Genomic DNA, 12,261 nt, shown 5'->3' with positions numbered 1-12,261 from the left:
CCCGGCCTCCAGGAAGGTCCGTGGCGTTAAGCACGTTCACACTGTTGTGTGACCAGCACACCATCATCTCCAGAACTTGTCCCTCTCCCCAAACTGACGCTCTGTCCCCATTAAACACGCGCTCCCCTCCCCCTCCCCAGCCCCGCCCACCCCCCTCTGTGGATCTGACTCCCCCGGGGACCCCATGTGAGCGGGGTCGCACAGGACCTGTCCTTCAGTGTCTGGTTCATTCCACTGAGCACCACGTCCCCAAGGCCCATTGTGCTGCAGCTGGGCCGGAATGCCCTTCCTTCTTACGGCTGAGTAGTGGCCCATCGTGTGGATGGACCGCGCTGTGTGTCCACTCACTGTGCTGTGTGGACACTCGGGCCCCCTCCACCTCTTGGCTGCTGTGAGGAGCCCCGCGTGAATGTGGGTGCGAACGCGTGAGTTCCTGCTGTCGGTGACCCTGGGGCTCCTCCAGGGTCTTCCTGAGGAGAAAGGAAGGCTGAGCTCCGGCCCTCAGACCCCCCAGACCAGACCCGTCCCGGCCAGGCCCTCACCTGACCCCTGGAGGGATGGGGAGCCTCCGTGGGTTTGACCCACCTGCCCAGGTGCTTGGAGGGGAAGGCGGGGGAGAAATTCTGAGAGCGCTGGTGCATGGCCCTGCCTGGCTACTCCACCAGGACACGCGTCTTTCCCCTTGGCTGCCGGGAAGACCGCTGCCAGCCTCTGACCTCTGACCTCACGACCCAGGAGTCTGTGGAGGGCTGAGACCAGACGGAGGCTGGAAGGCCTTCCTCCAGCCCACCTCCCCGCAGCCTCCCACGGCCCCTCCCTGCCCAGCCCTGCCCTCCCTCTCAGCACACCGGCCTGGAGCTCTCTCTCAGCATCTCTGTGTCTCTGTCTCTCCCGGTCTCTCTCATTCCCTCTATCCCTGTCTCCCTATCTCTCTGTCTCTGTCTCTCAGACCACTCCCCACTCAGGGGGCTGACCAGAGACTGCGTCATTAGACAGGGCTTACTTAAATCCCCGTAAATCTTATAACTAAATAAGGCAGCTGGGCCAGCCCTGTGTACAAACAGGAAGCGTCCGTGCGGCCTCCGCCCCAGCGCTGGGAAAGGCAGGCAGTCCCCCAGCGTCTGGTACTTCCCCTCCAAGTGGCAGGAATCTCCTTTCAAGGTGCTCAGCGTCCTTCCAAGGCGGAAGGGGGCAGCGCTGGCGGCTGTGGGTGATTCACAGAGAAAACGGTGGACCGTGGCCTGGGAGCTTGCGGGGCAGTGAGTCTGGGGAGCCGCTGGGGGTCCCAGGCGCGGTTCAGAGCAGCCAGGCACTCAGGTTCAGGCTGGATTCTGGGTCATGTTTGACGCTGGGCCCTGGCCGTCCTGCTCCCACTAGGGTGTGTGCATGCGGACTGCTGCTCGGGACACCGGCTGGCAGAGTAGCCGGTCTCTGTGGGGCAGCCACGGTTACAGGACGAGCAAGAGGAGGATCAGGTGCCTGGTCGTCACCCCGCTCGGCGTTTGACTCCAAGTCCAGGGTCTCACGTGCCAAGTCCTGTGCCCTGAACCTGCCCCTTTGGGGAGCCCTTCCTGGGGGACAGAGGCCACGTGGCCCGTGCTGACCCTCGGGGGACGTCCGTGTGTTTTCCTAGCTTCCCTTCACTGTGTCTTTTAGAGAAAATCACGGACACTTCTCAGAGGCAAGAAGCCACCGCGTTTCCAGCCATGGGGAGCTGGCCGTCGCCCGCCAGGGCGTTGGGCCGTGGGCACGTCCACATCCACCCACGTCGGCCCTCCCTGTCCTTGCACACCTGGGTGGGATGTGTTCGGGCCGCTGGGAATGGGGGCTTCCTTTCAACCTTGACCCCCTGCAAATTGTCCTCCCTCACCCGATGGGCCCTGCTCTGGGGCGGCTCAGCCTCACGGTTTGCCAGGCCGGGTCCGCCACCCCGGCTGCTGCCTTGGGAGCCCCTGCTGCATGGCTGCAAGGCCAGGAGGGGTGCAGACAGGAGGGCCGTACCTCGGATCGGGCCTCCCAGCTCCTGCGGGTCTGGCTGGAGGCAAGGCTGCTCGGGCCGCCGCCTGGGGCCCTGACGCGGTGACCTGACCTCGGAGGGTGCTCAGCTCGTTGGACCTGCAGTGTTCCCCATGGGGCCAGGCACAGCCAGGGCTCCATGCAAACCCTTCCCTTAGCCCTGACGCAAACCCCAGACCTCATTCTTGCAACCACCAGCTTCCCTGCGTCGCACAGTCCCGCCAACGCCGTGCTCTGTCCTTGAGGGTGGGGGAGAGGCCTGCCCTCTGAGGGCCCGCCTGCAGGCCTTGTCTTGGGAGGCCCTGGGAGGGGAGGCGTGAGGCCTGCAGGGTGGGCCAATGGCCACCCTCCTCCCGTGGGTGCCCCGAAGGCACAGAGGGGGCAACGCCCCCCACCGCCGCCCGCTCCACAGGCGCCCACTCCGGGCAGGCCAGCCCAGGCGGCATTGAAGGTGTTTGTCTGTCTCTGTCCCTCAGACCACTCCCCACTCAGGAGGCTGTAGGACAACTGTCCTGGGCCCGGAAGCTAAGGTTCTATGCTGACTGTGCAGATCACCACCTGTTTGGCGTGAGGTCCCGGGGGGCAGGCTGTGTCCTCCCCACTCCCCCTGCGCCCTGCCCCCAGGCATGTGTTGGTGGGACAAGGAAGGAGATGTCTCCTCGGGGCAGCTGGCCAGGCACAGGCCCTCAGAAGTGGGGGCACTCAGGCAGCTTGAGGACGGCCCCACCCCGGCCTGCAGGCGGCTGTCACCCTGTCCTCCCGTGCCTCCGCCAGCACGGCTACGTGGTGGGGCCCGGAGGCGGCCTTGGAATCCTGGTGAGTGCCCTGGGCTGGTGTGCAGTGCTGTGTGAGGAGCAGCCCTGCCGCCGGGGAGCCTGGCCTCCGCTCTTGACAGGAGGCTGCTGCCCAGGTGTAGTTTGCCTAGGGAAGTGCCCACCCTGGCGTCATCGTGGACGGGTCTCTCAGAGCAGGGCATCAGGAGCCCCAGCCCAGCCTCGGCCAAGCCGGAGCCCTGGGTGCAGAGAAGTCAGGTCAAACCCGCTGCCTGGTGTTTGGCCCTTTCCTCTCCTCCCCCGGGGGCGTTCCCACGTGAAAGCTCTGGTAGACCTGGCCTTTGCTCTGTGAGGGGGGAGGGACAGGGAGGGTGCCTTCCTCTCCTGTGAATAGACCTGCCCTCCAGGGCCCCCAGCCAAGGGCTCCCAGCTCGTGGCTCAGGCTCCCCAGGGAACCGGAACCACCGCCGAGGGCGGGAAGGCATCCTGGATCAACCCCGTGGGCAGGCGCGCCGCCTTAGTCATCTGCCCTCAAGCTCCCCTTCGGGGAAGCAGCACCCCGCTAATCCCCGCTGCCGCGGCCACAAGGCCCCGGGGGCAGGGCCTCTCTGCCGCGTGTGCCCGCCGGGGCCCCCGCCCCGGGCGGCCGCTTGGTCGGTCAGGAGGCTTCGGGCAGACGCGGTGGTACACGTCCACCGGGGCCAGGCTGCGTGAGCTCTGCCGGGCCCAGGGCCAGGGGCCCAGGGCCTCCTTCCCTTCTCCCTCAGTCCCTCCTGTCCTCGGCCAGGGAGGTGCTGCGGCCTCGCCTTTCGTGGGCGAGGCTGCCCGGGAAGCGCTGGTTTATCTTTAACACTACTATTTTTAATTGCGGTAAAATGTACAGGACGTGAAAGCTGCCATCTGGACCGCTTGTGAGAGCAGGTCCGGTAGCACTGAGCACACTGCCGTGCGGCCGCCCCCAGGACTCGGCCCCTTCCCAGACTGGCCAGGCCCCAGCACACCCGCAGCCCCACCCCGGCCCGGCCCTCTCCCAGCTTCCGGCCTCCATGGTGTGGCCCCGCTAGGGACCACACAGAGTGGAGCGCTCCAGGATGTCCTTCGGCGTCGGCTGACGGCACTGAGCGCCACGCCCCCGGGCCATCCGTGTTGTAGCCGTGCCAGGACTCGCCCCCTCTGAAGGCTGGGTCACATCCCGCTGTGTGGAAGGTCCGCATTCTGTGCGTCCACTCATCCATCCACGGATGCTGGGTTGCCTCCATCTCCTGGTGGCTGAGTAACGCTGCTGTGAACACAGGTGTGCAGGGGGCTGACTTCTGTAAGGAGCGGGCAGGCGTGCTCTGAGGCCACACACGAACAGGAAAGTCCCACTGCAGCCGGCCCGCCCCCCCTACATGTGCTGCGTCCCCGCAGGGGGGGCCCAGCTGGAGCTGACTGGGGGTGGGAGACCCTGCCCCCTGCCACGTGCTCACCCCTGGAGGTGTCCCCTCGCCAGAAGTTGCCACGGAAGTGGGGCACGGCCACTTGCAGAGGGTCAAGTCCCCGAGATGTCTTGCCGGTTTGGGGAGAGGGTCCAGGGACCCCTGCCCTGTGAAGGTGCCGCTGTCAGGCACAGCAGCCCCGTCTGCCGAGGGTTTGGGGACGGGTTTGGGGGCCCCGAGAACCCTGAGATCTGCTCTCAGGTCAGCAGGGGGCCTCGGCCTGATTCCGGGCAAGGAGAGCAGGGGGGCCACAGGCGGCCGAGGCCCAGAGCTGCCCAGAGGGTGAGGGGCCACGTGCAAGTCTCTGCGTCCCCAGAGCTCACCGTCTGCCCAGCTGGGGTGGGGAGACGCCCCTGCCCTCTCTCTGGCCCCCGCATCCTCCAGCCCCCAGCTGGCCGACCCCACCCCGGGAGCTCAAATCTCAGCTCTAACCCTCCAGGTCATCCTCAGTTTCCACAAAACCGGCTAGTGGGGTTGATGAGGAAGTTCGAGTCCTGCTGGACACTTCCCCTCTGCTTGTCCTTGGGTTGGAATTCCCCAAATCTTGAGCAGAGATGCCCAGGTGAGGGGGCAGAGGGGCTGGTGAGGCCTGCAGGGGCTGCTTGGTGCAGATGAGAGGAGCAGGCCACGTCCCCTCCGGTCTCTGCCTCTGACCGTGCCCCACTGGGCTGGGCTGGTGGTGTCCTCACGGCTTCCTGGAGGACAGCCAGGACATACCTGCCCCTGGGAGGGGGTCCCATCTGCTCCAGGGATGGAGAACTCACCTGCCCAGGCACAGAGGGTACACTTATCCCAGGGATGGGGGACCCACCTGCCCCAGGGACAGAGGACGTCACAGCCCTGGAGACCCAAAGTTGCTGTATTGGAGCGGAGGTGTGAGCCCCTGCTCTCTGGCCCCGTGGGGTCTGGAACTTGGGCTCAAGCCTCCTGAGAACTCAGCTGGGCTGGGGTCCCCACTACCCCCAGGGCTGGCCCCACATCCCCCCTTCACACTGCTGCCACTGCCTGTGGACAGCCTGTCCCCCGAATCTCAGTGAGCTCCAAAGGGCTGGGACCTCTTCAGCCCCAGGAGGGCCTCGTGGACACCGTGGAAGGAACGAGCAAGTGGCGGTGAGCGCAGGTGAGCGCGTGGGCCTGACCAGCAGGGGAACTGGGCGCAGGAGCACAGCCTGGTTTCCTGCGGGGCCTCCGGTGGGAGGCGGCCTGTCAGCCACGGGGGCTGCGGCAGGAGCATCTCGGGCTCTGCCCGGCCACGCCTGCCGGCCCCCAGCGATGCGGCCCCCCTGGTGCTGCCCTGTGGTCACACACGTTGGCTGCAATGAGGGGGGCAGCAGGGTTGGGGGACCATGGCTGGTTTCCTCGCTGTGTGGCCTTCTGTGGCTTGTCCCCTGTTAGGGGGCCTGTCGCTGCTTCGCTCAGGCCACGACCCTCCGGGGCCTGTGTGCCTGGTGGACGTGTGAGCATCCCCGAGGGGCAGGGGCCCAGGGGAGCCACGGATACCCTCCCGGAGGTGCGTGGCAGTGCCCTGGCCACTGTAACCAACGACTACAGGCCAGGGGTGAAAAAAACCACAGGATGTCTCTGGCAGGAGCCAGAGTAACAGTTGCTCCTGCCTGTCTCCCAGCCCAGGGGCTCTGACGTTGCTGGGCTCATGGCCGCGTCCCTCCCATCTCTGCCCCTGTCTTGACGGCTGTGCCCCCTGTGTGGTCTCTGCTTCTAAATCTCACCCTCTGTCTCTCACCAGGACCCTCACCATTGGCGTCGGGACCCAGCAGGGACCCCACATGACGGCCCCTGGGGACACTTGACTTGGTAACAGCTGTGGAGACTCCTTTCCCAAACACACAGCAGTCGTGGCTTCTGGGGCCGGGGTGTGGGCAGGACTTTGGGGCCACCATTCACCCGGCTTCACCTCCTCCAGTCCTCGAGGCTGCCGAGGACTCACAGCTCAGACAGAACCGTGCCGGGGCAGACAGGGCGCGTTGCCTATTCACCCAGGGACGGGATGGGAGGGAGCGCCGCCTGGAGCTCGGCTTCTCGGACAGCCAGGCCCGCGCAGGCAGCTCACACCGATGACCCGCAGGCTCTGCTCCGAGCGGTTCAGGGTACCGCCTGCCAGTGCCCGGTGCCATGGGGCGCCCTGGACTCCCAGGTGAGGGCTCTCGGGCTCCCCAATGCTGCCGTGTGATGAAAGCAGAGGCTGGTCCCGAGCTGGGCCCTGCCCTGTGCCTGACTCAGGCGGAAACGCCACCCTGGGAGAGCGCCCCACACGGGCTGGTGTGGACGGAGGCCCCTCCGAGGGCCAGACCCCACCAGGCCACTGTCGAAGCTTCCCAGGCCCTGCCCCTCGGGTATGAAGCCCCGGCTGGTGGGTGTTGAGCTGGGGCAGGCCCTTCAAGCCCTGGAGCCTCTGCTCCTGCCCCCTCCCCTCCGGGCACGCCCAGGCTCAGGGACGTCACCTGTGGACACACGTGAGAAGGACTCGGTGAGCCGTGTTATCGTCCGAGGCTCTGCCCGGGGGACTGTGGGCCCCACGTGCTCCATGGCCAGTCACATCTGTCGTCTGAGGTCTGGCCGCCCTGGGGTGTGTGCGGGGCAGGTGGTGCTCTGGGAGCACCTCTGGGCTGAACTGCGAGGCCGCCCGCGCCCAGGAGCTCTGGCACTAGGCGGCCTTGGGGACTTTGAGCTGGGACGTGGGAATGTGGAGCTGCCTGGGGTGGGGGGCACTGCAGCCTTGGGCCAGAAGGCTGTCTGAGTGGGCGGTTCCCAGGGAGGGTCAGTGAGGCCATGCAGACAACGCTCCCAGTGGCTGGAGGCCAGGAGACAGCACATGTCCCAAGTGACACCCCATCAGCCTCCCATGCAGGCAGGCCTCCTGGGGCCACGGAGATCCACCTTCTCATCGTCCTCTCTTGTCCACTGGCACGTAACCGTCGGGTGTGGCCCTGCTGCCCCTCGAACCACGTCCTGCCCCACTGTCCTGCTGTGCCCCTCGGGAGGGGTGGGCCTCAGCCTCCCGTCTCCTCCATGCTGCAGGCAGCCCCCACTGCCCTTTCTCTGGGGGCCCAGTGCTCGCAGTCAGGCCCGGCCAGGTGGAGGGGACGGCTCAGGTGCACCTGCCCCGACGCTCTGCCTGTGCAGCCGGGGCCTGAGGCCGGAGTCGCCCCGCGACCGCGCCCTGCCCAGAGCTGCCCGATGGGGAGGGTGCAAGCCCAGGGTGTGTGGACACCGTCCAGCCACCCAAGTCGGGCTGTCCCAAGCCTTCCTACCCACAGATGGGGGCCCCCCGGCCTGGGGCTTGGCCACTGCATGGACGGAGGTCACTTCCTGGCCCAGCTGTCCTGCAGGTGGGCATGGCTCCAAGGTGACCCCTGCAGGTGTAGGGCACAAGGGAGGTGGCGGAGGGGAGCTCTGGTTTTTGCAGGGCAGGACAGCCTAGCCGGGGCGGTGGCCTCCCCTTGGGTGTGGTCTGGCCGGCCCTGCAGGTAAGCAGATTAGCGCTGTCCGCGCAGCTGTGTGAAATCAGCCTTACAGGCGGGACTGTTGTCTCAGGCGAGGCGGGGCGGAGGGCGTTCCCAGCTCCCGCCCCACAGCCGGGGGTCTGAGAGACTGGATCAGGGTCCTTTCCACTTGCCTGCTGGCCACTGCACCCGGGAGGGCCAGGTGGGGGGGACAGCCGGGCGTCCGCTGCTGGGCGCTCTGGCCTGGTCTCCTGAGCGTCTGTGTGTGGGGCTGTGGGGCGGGGGCGGCCCTGGCAGGCTCAGGCGCCCGGGGGGAGGGTCCTCGGGCATCAGCTGGGCAGTGTCTGCAGTGGTGCTGGGGGCCCAAGAGTGCCCACAAGCCATCTGGCTCGGTTCTCAAGAGGGAAACAGTCAGGCTCTCGGCTGCGGCATTTGAGGCCCCCAGCTGGTGGCTTCGGTCTTTACAGTCAGAGCTTAGGTTACCCCGCAGGGCTGGGCACCTCACAGCATGGGAAATGGAACAAACCCAGCGAGGAGACCGGGTGAGAGACTCACACGCGGGGAATCAGGCCGAGCCAGGCCGGTGGCTGGACCGTCGTGCCGCTCAGGCGGGCCCTGCTCATGGGCGGCGGGGGGCGGCACCCAGGTTTCTGTCCGCTCTGTCTGGGCGTGCGATGTGGGGCTGTGGAGAGCGGGAGGCAGCCAGGCCGGCTCGGAGGGCCCAGGGGCCGGCTGCCTGGGAGAGGGGCCGAGCCCTGGAGGGTTTGGAGAAGAGGAAACTGGGGAGCGGGCAGAGGAGGCCGGGGTGGGCGCAGACCCACAGCTGCTGGGGCCCTGATGGCCTCCTGCACCCAGCCTCATCCCGGCTTGTCCGAGGCCCACTGGGCCAGTCTCCCACGTCCTCGCCCCCCGATGTCCTGTTCTGACTCTGCCCCCGGACCCCTGCCCACTCCCAGCCCCATGTCCACATGCTGAAGACCCGCCCTGTGTCTGAGGCTCGCTGGACACAGCCTCCACGAAGCCCTCATGTGTCCTCACAGGCAGGGAGCCCCCGAGTCTGTCCTCGCCCCGCCCCGCCCCTTGTCCACAGATGGGGCAACAGGCTCTGAGGTCAGGCTCCCGGGTCAGGCCCTCCGGCTGAGCCCCGAGCCGCCGTGCGTCCCAGGAGCCTGCTGGGGCCACCTGCCTCCCTAGGAGGGCGGGCCTGGGGCCTGGGGCTGGCCCGGAGCCAGAGTTGGGTCTCCAGCAAGAGAGAAAAGCAAACACCCCTTTGTCTGCAGCCTTGGCTTCTGCTTGAGGGGCTCCGGGGACAGAAGCCAGGTGGGCTGGGGAGCCTGCGGTCTAGACAAGCCCCTCCTGCGGGCAGTGGGGGAGCGCAGAGGCACAGAGGCTGTGGGAGCCTGGAATCTGCTTGGGGGCCAGAGGAAGGACAGCAGAGGGTGTGGTCCTGCCCTGCTGCCCTCTTCCCTCCTCTGCTTGGTCCGTCCTTCCCTCGTGGCACCTCCTTCAGGAAGCCTGCAGGATGTGGTCCCCCTCCTGGGGCCCTTGTCACAACCACCTCGAGCCACCTCCTCCCACCCCCTACTAGCCTCAGAGCTCCCCCAGTGGGACCGTGTCGGGGAGCCCCCTGTGGGGCCAGAGCGAAGGGACTGGGCCTGTGGGGTGGCCCAGTGTGGCCCGGCTTCTGCCACATGCAAGTCCAGTCCCCTGGCCTCCAGGAACCAGTGTGGGCGTCACACCAGCCTCTGGGCCTCCTCCTTGCGTGGCCTCACCTCCTCTGCGTCCCAGCCACCCGGCAGCTTGCCACCAGCCTCCTGTCCTCACTGTGCTGGCATCCTCTTGGCCCTGCACAGGGAGCACCCTGCACGCTGTCCTCGCCTCGGGTGTGCGTGCGCCTGTTGGGAAACTCTGTGGCCCTCCAGCCGCGGCTGCTTCCTCCACAGGGCGTCTTGTTTCCCTTCCATCTTGACTGTGCTGGCTGCGTGTCTCCAGACATTTTGGAGGCCCGTGTCATTATCACCCACACTCCTACCAGTCAGGGCTTAAGCCTCGAGGGCCACTTCCTGCCTGGCACCCCAGCCTTCTCATTCATGCACCCAGCTCTCCACTTGTTCAGGATTATTCTGCAGCCCTGGGGAATAAAGACATGGAAAAATGAACATCTTTAGCAACACTCTTGGACCGGGACCTTGCCCTCTGCCACAGCACGTGGCAGCTCGCAATCAGCCTGGGTCCGGCGGGGAGGACGACACCCTGGAGGCCCCAGCCAGCCCACAGCAGACATGCTGCGTGGGGCCCCAGCGAAGCTTTACTAGTTTAAGCCTCAGACTGTTGGGTAACCAATTGGTACACTAACCGGCCAGCGAGCCCAGGAACCCACTGAGCCCACGGTCCCCTCAGCAAGTACCAGAGGCCCTGGAGAAGCCGCTTCATTGCAAACAAACAAGTAAAACCAACACAAGTGGAGCTTTGAGAAGAGCCATCAGCTGTTATGTAAGAAACACTTCTGCTGAGCAGCAGAGGGACACTTAGTTTTGTCAGAAAAACATCATGACAGGGAAAGAGAGCATGTTTAGCAAGTGTCTCTTAATTCAGGAAAACACTGACTCGGTGAAACTAGAAGTGAAAGACGGATGAGGAAAGGCAGCTAGAAAGGACCCTCTTCCAGATCAAAGGACCCACCAATAATGCAGCCACCCGCCAGCCCAGAGAGGAACACTTCCCAGAGGGTAAGAATGGAGTCTAGAGTCTTGGCCATGTGTCTTCCACAAGGTCCCGTGTGTAATAAAAAGCCCCTGGGAATGGTGATGTGACCTCAGCCAAGAGGAAGAAGGCTGTCAAAAAGGCGCCCTCACAGACACCCAGGTGCTGGAGTTGGCACAGAAACATTTTAAAGTAACTGTTATAAAAATGCTGAACAACGTACGGGGGGGGGGGGGGCTGATGTAAGGGAGAAGGGGTGGGGGAACCTTACACCAAGAATGAAGAGAAAATAAATAGTTGCTTTAAGAAACCTCAGTGACCTGTGAGAAATTATATAAAATACCAAGTTGTCTGAGAAGAAGAAGAATGAGAAAAAAATTCTGAAGCACAAAAAATGGCCAAATGTTTTTAAATTTGGCTGAAAACATGAACTCTGTGTTCCAAGAAACAAAGCGCAGGGCGAATAAATACCAGGAAAGTCACGTCTATGCACAGGAGCGTCCAACTGCCCAAAGGGAAAGACGGAAGGAGACCTGCAGAGCAGCCGGGACAAAAGGACGTGCAGCACACGGAGGAGGCAAATAGTAATAGTAATAGTAATAAAACATACAGGAAAACTAAACAATGCGCAATGAACTGTTTACATGTATTTACACGCAATGTAATGTGTACGTGCAGTCGGACTGTAATGATTCTACATCATAAAACTGGAAAAAATTAATAGTGGTAGTAAATATAATCCATCCATGTAAAACTTACACTAAATATAAGTGGACTAAACCCTCCACTTACAAGGCAAATACTTTCAGACTGAACATGAAAAAGCCCAAAGCAAGTGTGTGCTGCTTACAAGCTTCCAAGAGACACATTACGAATGTGAAGACCAGGACAGGTTCGAAGTGAAAGGACGGGAAGATACACGCTGTGCAATCAGTAATCTTAACGAAACCAGAGTGACCATATTAAAATGCATCAGAGAAAGTAAACTTCAAGGCAAGCAGTGTTAGCAGAGCTGGAAAGGGACATTTTATAACAATAAAAAGGTCCATTCACCAGAAAGCATAACAAAAGTAAGTATGCATGTAACGAATAACGAAACGTCAACATAGACGCAGTAAAAATGGGCAGAGTTAAGAAGCAGACACACCTACAAGATTTGGGGATTTTAAGGCCTTTCCTCAGTAAGTGGTAAATCAAACAAGCAAGCCTCAGTAAGGTTGCAGAAGATCTGACAAACACTGCAAGAGACGTGGGCTACTGGGCGTTTTAAACGCTACCCCGTAACTCCAGAACGTGCATCCTCCACGTGTCCGCCTGGGCTGTTCACCAAGGGAGGACCGGCCGTAAAGCAAACCTCAATAAACTTCTGAAGATCGGAAGCATCAAAGTATGTCTTCTCACTAAAATAGGAATAAACCAAAAAAAAAAATTAACTGAAAATCAGTAACTATAAGTTAGCAAGAATACCCTTAAGTACCTGAAACTCAGCAGCATAATACTAGCCTACGGGTCTAAGATGGCCCAGTAGGAGTGGCAGTGACGCCCATCAGACAGAGCAGTGGTTGAAAGCGCTGGGAAGTCATCGTCACAGCAGCGGAAGAGGGAGCAACCGTCGGCCAGCACTGACCTGCGGCTCACGGGAGGGAATGAAGCGTCGTTCGAGGAGCAGTGAATGGGGGGTAACTATAAATCAAAGAAGCTTTAATGTCCTTACTTTCCTGAAAGAATTATTAACTGTTTAAAGCAAACAAAATTGGGTATGAGAGTGTGACACGTGGTAATAAAATACAAACCTCTGATAACATCACTTGCAGAGGACATGACACTGGG

At 62.7% G+C, this 12,261-nt stretch overlaps 1 protein-coding gene across 1 annotated transcript in view; it reads left to right on the top strand.

Annotated features, from left to right (window-relative positions):
- LOC140698885 (mucin-2-like) overlaps positions 1 to 6,075 on the top strand; it is a 48,680-nt gene extending 42,605 nt beyond the window's left edge. Inside the window, exons 51-55 of the mRNA XM_072970741.1 lie at positions 1,378 to 1,475; positions 2,493 to 2,583; positions 2,791 to 2,832; positions 5,283 to 5,377; positions 6,012 to 6,075. Coding sequence (XP_072826842.1) covers positions 1,378 to 1,475; positions 2,493 to 2,583; positions 2,791 to 2,832; positions 5,283 to 5,377; positions 6,012 to 6,075 — 390 coding nt within the window. The remainder of the gene's footprint in view (positions 1 to 1,377; positions 1,476 to 2,492; positions 2,584 to 2,790; positions 2,833 to 5,282; positions 5,378 to 6,011) is intronic.
- Positions 6,076 to 12,261: the final 6,186 nt, after the last annotated feature.

The sequence above is a fragment of the Vicugna pacos genome, chromosome 10 (genome assembly GCF_048564905.1).
Source record: "Vicugna pacos chromosome 10, VicPac4, whole genome shotgun sequence".
Classification (NCBI taxonomy): domain Eukaryota; kingdom Metazoa; phylum Chordata; class Mammalia; order Artiodactyla; family Camelidae; genus Vicugna; species Vicugna pacos.
This window is presented reverse-complemented; position numbering and strand designations above follow the sequence as displayed.